This window comes from Glossina fuscipes, unplaced genomic scaffold (genome assembly GCF_014805625.2).
Source record: "Glossina fuscipes isolate IAEA_lab_2018 unplaced genomic scaffold, Yale_Gfus_2 148, whole genome shotgun sequence".
Taxonomy (NCBI): domain Eukaryota; kingdom Metazoa; phylum Arthropoda; class Insecta; order Diptera; family Glossinidae; genus Glossina; species Glossina fuscipes.
Genome location: NW_023998491.1, coordinates 934,849 through 946,003, shown reverse-complemented (window position 1 = coordinate 946,003; position 11,155 = coordinate 934,849). Strand labels below are relative to the sequence as shown.

The window sequence follows — 11,155 nt, the reverse complement described above, 5'->3', positions numbered from 1 at the left end:
AAAAAAATGTTACAACAACGTCGATAAACAACCACCACCAAGACAACAGAGTACGCTTGTAGATTGAATCTTGGCTATCGTCTACATAACTCCGTAATACATATCTGTTCGGACAATTTCTAGCACTGTTTCATATTCGACACTTAACCTGATCGCGAATAAATTTTACTTCACTATGGAAATGAAAGAATTGCTCTGGCAATAAAAATAATTTTTTTTGGCATAACCTCTGTCGAATGGCATAGTGTGAAGACTTTTACGTATTAAACGCATTTAGATTTGATGTCTTCAGACTTGTTTCTTGTGATTGAAAAGGTCTCAGAATCAAACTCACTGGAAGTAGAAACTTTTTGTAAAATTTATCTCCCTTTGTCCTAAGGTAATAATACTTCACTCTCACCACTTGCTATAATGAACTTATTTGTGATGTAATATGAAAAAGGGGAAAACAATTGGCGTCAGATCCCGGTAATACGTGAAATGATTTCGAATCTTCGGTGGATTATCATAGTTCCATAGACCCAAGTTCATTCTAAGAAACTTTTAGAAGTTTTTGTCAAGATTTTGCTGATTTTAGCGGATTTAGGTTTTCGATGGATTGCCACATTTTGCAAGCAAAACTAAAATCTGAAGTCTGCGATCGTGTTATCACTGAGTTAGACAAGTTTTCGGCGAGAAAATTCATTGCATAAAAGCGGAGCACTATACACATTTGGCAGTAGCGTTTCATAAACCAAATGAAAATTATTTTACAGTAAATAAAATCGCTTTAATATGAGATAATTTTGTATACATCACAAATCTTGCTATGAATGGACCCTTATTTATATAAATGATTGTAATAGGACTTGTCCTACTGGACTAAGATTGAATTCCTCAAGGCAGAATGTATCCTTTTTCGCAAGCGAACTATAAAATCCATTGGTGAGTTCAAAAGAGCATTGGACAGTCGGCCGGTAAATACATCTAGGAAGTTCCGCACAATTTTCGGCAACATAGTTAATGTGAAACAACGGCATTAGCAGAGTTATAGGTAAAAGTAAGGTTATTTTAGGAGGATTTTATCATGTGCAATGTCTACACTTAAGTCTATATTACGAGATGTGGATACGAACTTTTTTTTCTCGAAATATGACGCTTAAAATATTCGATAATTAATGTCATACTCAACAGTGCCCACGAGCATGCCTGGACGTTTTAGACATAACTCTTTTACACGCAGCACTCTCGGTATATCAATGCTATAATAGTACGATTTGCTTCTGAATACATAAGGACGGACATGCATAGAATATATAAACTTTCACAGTCATTCCTCTGCCTTAGCACTTAAGACTTCTCAGCCTGTTTCGAGGATTGGAAGAAATGCTAGCGTAAGTGTATCGTATCGGTTGAGGTGCACTTTGAAGGCCACGAAAGTGGTTTGAAAGAATAACTAAACAATTTCTTTTCATAAGCAAACTCACCTTGTCTTTTTAATCCGAGTAGCTTGGTTAGGGACTTATTATGATGCGGAAGGTGTTAGAGATATTACAGCGCGATCAAATACGGTACGACAAAGTGTTTTTCAATTATCGCCCTTTCGCCAGAAGGAATTGCTAAAAAGCAATATACATTGAGTGTTATATGTCTCTTCCGTGCAACGATTCGTAAGAATCATATATGTGCGCATTCATGCAACAATGCTTTATCGACGGCTTTTCATGTTGAAGTAAATTTGAAAGAATAATAAGCAGTTTTTCTTTTTATTTGAAAAGTCTTACATCCTTTTAAAAGCAGTTTTTCGTTTCGTACACATATACGCATATATATACGTATGTCATTATCATATGTTTAAAAATATATTTTTCAAGTATGGCATCAGTTTCCATAAAATATGCATAAAAAATGTGAATTTTATTTCGTCGAAAGTTCGCTTAATAAATGAAAATTTTATTTACTGTTGCATATTAACCATTATAAAGAAGAGAATATGGATAAATGCATCAAAGTGTTTGCGTTTTCAGCTTTTGCTTCCTGCCGCTTAAAATTGAACCAAAATAATAAACTTTTAATATTAATATGATATTTAATACCACAATGATGATGATGTTGATGAAATTAACAAATTTTTATGAACCTACGCGTTTTATGGTAAATGAAAGGAAAACACCAATGGCATGGCGCATCATTAAATACCCTACAACGCTTCGTTTATGGGGTTCAATGGTCCGATGGCAGACTATTTTTAATAGCATTCTCCCTTAGGCATGTTGATTTATCAAAGCTGAACATAGGACAACAAGAGGGACACGCGAACAGACAACAGACTTGGATCGATTCTAAAAGTGATTCTGAATCAATAAGCGGATCTATCGCAAGTCCTCCTTCTTCCATTCGCACATACTTAATATAATCTTATATATAGTGTATACAGTATATAATATGTAACAAGTGTTGTAGGGTTTAACGGACTCGAAGATATTTAAATTAAAGTCGGCGATTCTGATTTGGCGAATTTTTCTTTTTCAAACCTAGTAATAAACAGAAAGGACTATGATGATTATCAGTTCAGCCTCCCATCGTTGCTTGCTTGTTCCATGCTCAAGCGTCATTTGTCTAATATACCCTTAGAGCAATTTCTCAATTTGCTTTAAAAGTACGCGGTAACGGCGTGAAGTATTCGTCGAATGTACGTAGGATTTGTTAAAAATCGCTGCGATCGGTCCTTTGAAGGGTCCTTAACGAAAAAATATATGCCTAACTAATAGATATCGCTCTAAAGCGAATCCTCTAATTTGCTTGAACGAAACGTATCCTAAAACTTTTTAGTTTTTCTTCATCATATTATGTTAGCCAATCTAGAAGCACTGAAGAAAGCTTAAAAATTTGTTTTTTTCGCAAAAAAAAAAAAAAAAGTTATAAAAGTCACATATGATAGTTTGCCGCATTATGCATCTTAGATGAGGAGAAAACTTTGAACAAATAAGAAGAAAATTGGCTCCACATATCTTTTTCGCCTTAAGACATGTTGAATTTGAGCCAAACTACGCATATGTGCATCACATTCATATCAAAGTGTTTTATTATTAAACGCACACACACACACAAACACACATAAAGTGAAAATTCTCTTAATGATTAAATTACCTCTAATAAGGAGCAACTTTTGAGAATCATTTCTCTCTTAAGAAATGCAGAATTTTATCAGAAACACGATCTATCTTTACCAACAATGTCGGCTAATGGTAAGCTTTCTAGGATATCGAGTGCTCGATAAGCAGGTGCCTAAGTAATAATATTTCGGCATTCTAAGTTGGTATGAAAACTTTTGACCCGTTGGGGAAATCTTTAAACCCACTCTCACATATCGAAAACTGAAGTTCATCAAAACGGTATCATTTTGTATGCTTCATGATGAATATTATAGTAAAAATAATAATTTAACACAGAAAAATTGACTGTACAAAATTTGGACTATCTCAGCCCTATCCTAATGGCGATCTTCACGAAAATTGATCCTTTGTAGACAAGAAAAGTCTAAGTTTTAATATGTGGTGATGAAAATTGACCCATTATAGTGATTTCATACAAAAATAAGAATTGTGTTGGACAATGTGGTGTAGGGTATTTAACGGCTGGCCTTGCCCGACTATAATGTTCTTACTTTTTTTTTTTATAAGAAATCTGCTTTTTTCATTTTCAAAAACCAAATGCATTTTTTTTTAATTTACCGTCATTCTTAAAACATAGGGAACTGCCACGTATTCTACAGCATTTCAAGTAATACGATTCAACTTTGTGCGTCTCAACTTCTTTTGCAATGGAAATAAGGAGATTATCAATCCATAAATATAGACTAATGACGATTTACTAAAGGTGTTCTATAAAAGTAGGATGCAGTGACTGTGAATGGCAGAGTCAACGGCATTCAACCAGTGTTTAATAAGGACTGATGAAAAATGGCAAAAGATCATTGCAATTGTATATCAACACGCTGTGGAAGCTCCACCGCATACAGCTTTAATAGAACTAGACACGATATTGCACACTCATAATCAAAGTTTGCGTAGTATAGCAGAGATGCTTTTAGGGAACAGTTCGCAGCATTAAAACGTTTTATGCGTTACTGATGCAGTAAAATGGAATTAAAATTTCATTAAGAGGAAACTTATGCATCAATATTGATGGTGAGAAGCAACATCTTGGCTAGAAAACCATTGTCCGACATTGTTGCATATATGTCACTGGCGAAACGAAGAAAGAGCAAAACACAATATCAAGCGGCACGAAGGCGGAATGTAATGCACTGAATGAAGCCGTACACATACGAAACTTGACAAATGAAATCGGTTTATCAATTTAAGGTGATGCTATTATAATTCCTGATAATAATCTTAGTGCCCAGGAATCAGAAGACAACCAATACATCATGGAGATAATAAATTTGCATACAAGTAGTATGCAAGCAGAGGGAGAAAACGAAGAATTTGTCAAAGACTTTAACTTTTTGTAATAATTGCTACAAATACAACCCTGCAGAAAATGACCCTCCAAACTCCTTTCCTCTCAAGCTATAAAAAAACAAAAAACATTGGCAGATTTTTATTCATTTGTTGACGCTGGCCCTTTTAATGCCCGCTTTCAAAAAGCAATCGTTTTTCAGTAGTAGATCAAATTTATATAGAATTTTTTTTTTTTTTTTAAGTCAAAATATAAACATATTTCCTCTTGCCCTTAAATTTACTGCTTATATAATCCATTGAATTGAATGACAAATCCTTGAAAAGTTTTTATACGAGCATATATGATAAAATAAAACAAAATTTAAACACAAATTCTAACAATTGATAAATTTTTAATAAACTATTGACATCTGTTGCCATTTTACTTTATTTCTTAGGACATTTCTCTTAAGATTTCTCCCGCACGACTAAACCAAAATTCTTATCTCATCAATCATTTCCACACGCACGCGATTAACACGGATCCAACTTCGGGGTCTTCTATTAGAAATCATGGGCTGAAGGAGACCTAAGGTAGGGCAAAGCGTCGAATGGGCTAGGGCTTATGATCTGCCCGTCTCTTCAAGTGGCTGCTAGGAATAACCCAGTCAGTATTAACGCCGGCAGTTTGATATTCAAGCAACAGGATTCTTGCAAACATCCTACAGTTACAAAAAATGACGAAAGTTTAGATCCCGTCCGCCCGTCTCTATAAGCTCTGATCCTCTTCAAGCGGCTGTTAAGAGCAGCCCAGTCAGCACTTTGAGATTGAGGCAAACAGAAAGGATTCTTGGAGACATCATACAGTTATAAAAAGTGACGGAAGTTTAGACTCCGCCCGCCCGTCTCTACAACATCCGATCATCTGTAAGCGGCTGTTAAGAGCAACCCAATCAGCTAGTTGGTATTCAGACAAGCAGGGAGGATTCTTACAGACATACTACCGCTGCAAAAAATGACAAAAATTTAAACCCCCACCTATTCGTCTGTCCGTCCCTACAACCTCCGATCCTCTTCAAGCGGCTGTTAAGAGTAGCGCAGTCAGTGGTTTGATATAGAGACAGGGAAACAGGGAGGTATCTTACAGGCATCCTTCCGTAACAAATGGTGTTGCAATATTGAAAGTAACTTCTTTTCCAAAGTGCAATATGTTAGTATACTGTATTGTGTTTGCGAGAATTCAACTATTTTTTTCCATTAAGCTTTTTTTAAACGCAATAAATATATGAAAATATCTTAAACTTTGGAAATGCGTAAGCATGAAAAAATAATTTGTTGTTTAAGGAAAAGTTTGAAGTCAGGTTTTAATGTTAAATCGCTCCTTTACTGAGAAATGTTGCAATTGCCTTACGAATATTTCAGAGAACTTATTTGTTGGTAAAAGCTCGCTTCATATCTGATAAATAGCATCCATCATATATACATAAACAAGATGGAATAGTTCGACCCAAATAGAATTGACTTTGTTTCCGTTAGAAACAAAAATCCCTTGACTGTAAATAGGACATAGGAGGAGGATAAACGACAAATGATTTTTTTTTGTATACGTTTTTATCATATTTACAATGGAAACGATTGTTACTTTGTTTGCGTACTAACCACGAAAAAGAAAATAAAATAAAAATCATTTATTGCTATTTCTTCTAGGAATTCGTAATGAATGATTCTTATCGATTTTTGGTTAGTACGCAAACAAAGTTACGTTTTCGAGCAAAAATCATTAACAGTTTGCACTAATTTCACTGTGCTTAGAAAACCGAAGAAACAAAAAAGCGAAAAACTTTCTAACGAAATTGCGAAGTAAAGGGCATAGACATCACGTTCCGGGGGGACAACCATCGTCGGTTTCAGATTCTTCCTTGCACAATTCCAATTCGCATTCTTCATGCGCGCCTTCGTAGCATACTTCCATTTTTCTTCCCTCTTCGCGATAGCCAGCGTATATTTCGGCCCTCTGTTTGACAATCTCCTTAATAAGAATTTTAAGAACTTCGCGGCAGTCGACAATTTGGCCAACTTCCTCGGAGACGCCGGTCGCCAACCACGGGCAAAGGCTGTCAATAAGTTTTTGCCGCTTGGTTGCATCGGTGGCTGGTTCAAGATTATCCAAAATTTCTGGAAGTATGCTAGCAATGTGTCCTTGCAATATTTTCGCGGCGATAACTTCCTTTTGGATTTCATCGTCCATTGACTTGGCAATGGCATCTTGTCGTATTCGTCTTTCCTTTTCAGCCCTTAGACGTATTTCTTCGTCTTCCAGTCGACGCAATTCCGCCAACTCGGCTTCACGTTGAGCAAGCAATTCATCTTGTCGTCTGCGTATAGTTTCGATTTCGCGTTCATGAGATATTTCTAATACCGTCATCTCGATTGCGCCGTCGACCATGACTTCAATAATTGGTTGAGCTTCCGCATCGAAGTGGAAGAGTTCTCCCTCGCCAATTTCCGTTCCGACATCTATCCCAATTTTTGCCGGTGTGTAAGGTGGTTCAGCTGGTTTCTCAAGAAACAAATCTGTTTGAGTTTCGGCATCAAACTCGGGCGTATTTAATACCAATTCCTCTAAATATTTATCGGTCTGCATAATTTCATGACGTCGGCCGCGCACAGGGGGCGGTGTTCCTAAAATATTTCGTAAATTTTTCTGGCAACACGAGTTATTGCGTAGCGTCAAACATCTCCTTGCTTCCTTGAATTTATTCCGTGGTTCATAATCCACTAAAAGTGAATTCGCCCCGTAATTAGGACCTTTGACTACCCTTTTGTCATACATAACGTTCTTATAAGGATCAGGAGGCGGTGGTTCTTGTCGACCTTTGGAACCTTTCTTTGCTTGCGGGACTGCGGACCACCAAAATGGCAATTTGCATGGTTGCGCCGGACAACCTTCCGCTAAATTTAAATGTATATTGGTTAGACTCGTTCCCGATCGATTTGCATGCGAACTATGATTGCCAACGACAAAGGGTGGCTTTTTGTCTCGACCAAATGGACGCTGTGTAGGCATAGTTTTTCCCCGTTTCCCGTTCCTCCTTCAATTTAATTATTTACGAAATTATTACAAATTTGTTTAATGCACGTAAAAAAATTATATATCTAGTTTTAAAAATATATTCTATGGCTATATGACCGATGATTGTTATTTCCGAGATATCCAAACAAACAATAATTGGATACAGATTTATTGATTGCTTCACAAAAATTTAAAAAAAAATATCTGACAATTTTTCATTTGATAATTAATTCATGTTTTGCTGAGACTGTTTTCTTTCCTCACCTTCTACGGTACGCAGATACTTAATTCAATGAACATTGCTAACATATTGCAGGAATGACAAGTCTGATGGTTGAATAGAGGATTTTGGAATACAATAAGCATGTAGGCATCTGCAAGAATAGTTGCGTCTTTTCATAGTCTTTAGAATTGCTTTTGAGTTTGCAACAATTGTTAATAAATCCAATCGCTTACTAAACCGACTATTAGTTTAAAATATTCGATATATCTTGTTATTAACGATTGCACAGGATACTTTGAATCTTGAACTGAATCACGGAAGCATTGAACTTCTCGACCAGTCAAGTCTTCTGCAAAGCTTTCTCTGCAAACAAACTGACGGAATTCGCAAAGAAATTTCAAATCGTTGAGAAAATGTTAAAAAACACAGTTTGACTACCATCTGATCTGGAACGATGAACAGTTAACCCTAATGATGACATCACAACGAATTCTCAAAATTTGACTGCCATCTGACCTGAAAGGATGAACGGTGGAACATTTAGCGCTGATGATAACATGACAACGAATTCTCTTCATTATTAGCTGGCATTAACGACGATGCCATCCGATATGCAGATACTTAGTTCAATGAACGTTGCTGGAATGGCAACCGGCGGAGGGTTTTTATCTATTGTACAGTGTTCAGAAAATAACTGATGATCATAGGTTTTTGTTTTTTTTTTTTTTTTGTTTTTGCCCAATAGATGCTTAATTTAAATGAATTCATTTTAAAAGAATTTCAAATCTAGAAACATTTTCGTCAGAAAATATGTTGATTAGTGATGAAAGCAATTGAATCGAATTATTTCAATGAAGCATTGAATTCGTTCCGGCTGTTTCGTGATAATATTTACTTTACTATTATGCTTCTAGTTTTTAGCGAAATTCTTGCCAACTTAGTGAAGCTGAGTACGTGCCATAAGCTTTATAAATGGGAAAAAGGAAAGGAAAGCATTAGTTCTCACAGTTTATTTTTATTCCTTTTTTTTTTGTTGGGGTATTTTCTGATTCAATTTCAAAATAAATAAAGAAATCAATACGAGAACAGTAAATAATAACAAGAACAATGACAACAACAATTGTGTCAGAATTATAGCACTCGCACAAATCGGATGAAAATGGTGTGCTGGTTATCGACAGAGTAAAATTTCTCCAAAAAAAAAAAAAAAAAAAAAAATATGGAGAACTTAGTTATGCCAAATTTGTTAATAAAATCCTATTACTCGTTTTTTCTTTTTATTGTCTCTCCTTTCGCACTAAATTCGTGTATCAATTTTTGTTTTCAACATTTTTGCTGAATTTTTATTTGTCTTTTTGTCATATTTTGTTATTTCACGTCGTGACAACTGGTGTTATGTTGATGTTGTTGCGCTTACTTTACTTTTTACTAGCGACAGTAATTTTATTTTTATTTGACACACAATCAATACATGGCAGAGAGAGAGGGGGAGAGGGGGAGAGAGGGAGAGAGGAAGTTAGAGAGTTTTATTGCTTTTTTCAATTTTTTTAAAAAATTGACTAAAATTTGAGTTTTATTGAACAATTGCATTAGAACTAGACTTAAACGAACAAAAAATTTTTTTTTCATATTCAATTTAAATTGAAGTTTGCATGTGTATTATGTCGTTCTGATTGTAAGTAAGTATCTTAAAAATAAAATTGAATTTCTTTACCTTTTAATTAAGTATTATAAAAATTTTACAAAATTAATTAAGTAATATATTCAAGGTTTGGTGGTGTTGTTCTTATTCAAATCAGTTTCATTGCCATACTCACTAAGAGGATTATTCCTTCGAGTTTTAATACCAAGCTATAGTATATGCAATTATTTCTAATATAAATTTTATCTGCCTCCGCAAGCTCTTCGTCCTCTCCTGCTCGTCTGCAATAAGTGTGCACTTTACGTAAGTAACAAGCTAAGTGAAGAAAGCCCATCAAAGTGTTCCCACATTCCTTTAGAGCTGTGCCTTTAGTAAACAGTTTTGCTAAGCTGTGATTAACCAAAGAGGAAAAACAAGCCGATAAACAAGATAAGTAGAAGCTATACGCATAAAAAAAAAACTTAACTTTATGATCACCACACCCCATGTTAGCGGAGTATAGGAAGACGAACACGAAACACGAAAAATGATAACCGAAAAATTATATTATGGATATGCCTATGGTGATGGATAACAGGTAAGGAAATTGTATTCGGTTGTGGCCCAGACTTCCGTACCCACCACTTTTACTCTTGGCAATTTGACTATGAGTAGTGAGACTCAGAATGTGTATACTTTAAACGGTGCTTGAAACTTTCTTCTGGGTGTTATAAATGTTTTGACAAAAATGAACGCTAGCCCAGCTTCACGTTCCCTTCGTTAGTGACATGTGTACTGTTAGTTGATGAGTCGGCATCAGGTTTTTTCCGCTCTTTAAGCATTGAGGGCCATCTGATAAACTGTTGTGCCAACTTTGTGGTCGACATCTGCTACAAATTTGTAATTATTGGCAACGGATCAGGTCCATTTTCCATTTGGATCTATGTCCATCAGCTAAGAACATGTAATTTTTTTCTAGAAATGAAAGGTATATTGCTTCCGAATTTTACATTGGCACGCATCTGCACACATCTCCAGTTCTTACGGATGCGGATCGCAAGGCAAGTGTACTTCACCGCATAAAATCCCCATAAGGGATTATCTAATAATGTTTATATTTAGTATTTTCATCATTACTTTGATTTTGTGTTAAGTTTGAGAAATAACTAATCATTAGAACGGTTCTCAAAAATTTATTTGGCCGATAAAAACGACTTAATAAATTATGTTGAACTCTGTATCTATGCATTATTAATTTCATTATAAATTTATCTCTAGTTTTCTACTCAATTATATTGGATGGTTGCAAAATTTTTGGCGAGCGACTTCTACAGCTAAAAATGGTAAAGAAATGGGACATAACGAGTAAATTAAATTACATTACTACATTTAACCCAAGCCGTTGCTAATAATGGAGTCCTCAAAATTACATTTTCGACCTTCGTTACTTTTGTCGCCTGATTTGAAGAAATATGTTGCCGAAGCCCTACAAACGCGTTCAGATGCTTACGGTGGTGCCTCTCCGTCATATCCCAACTGTTGGTTTTGATGTTAATGTTTCGAAAGTGATGATTTTCATGTCAATGAGGAAAAGAGGACCAAAAAAGTTCCCCTACCATGAATTGCAAGACGTATTGGACGAAAATCCAGCTCAAACTCTCGAAGAACTTTCCAAGAGCTTAGCGATTGATGAATCAACTATTTCTGGACGTTTACATGCAATGAGAAACTTTCAAAAGAAGAAAACATGGCTACCGTACGAATTGACTGAAAATGTCATTTCGAACTATTTCAACATCGCGGTTTCATTGGTT

The 11,155-nt window shown here is 35.4% G+C and overlaps 2 protein-coding genes across 3 annotated transcripts in view; both read right to left on the bottom strand.

The window, feature by feature from the left end:
• LOC119641408 (low-density lipoprotein receptor-related protein 1B) overlaps positions 1-11,155 on the bottom strand; it is a 140,595-nt gene that overhangs the window by 77,409 nt on the left and 52,031 nt on the right. The window lies entirely within an intron of this gene.
• On the bottom strand, positions 5,832-8,442 carry LOC119641409 (radial spoke head protein 3 homolog). Its single transcript, XM_038040048.1, has one exon. The coding sequence runs from the start codon at positions 7,489-7,491 to the stop codon at positions 6,301-6,303; it is 1,191 nt and encodes a 396-aa protein (XP_037895976.1). The 5' UTR covers positions 7,492-8,442; the 3' UTR covers positions 5,832-6,300.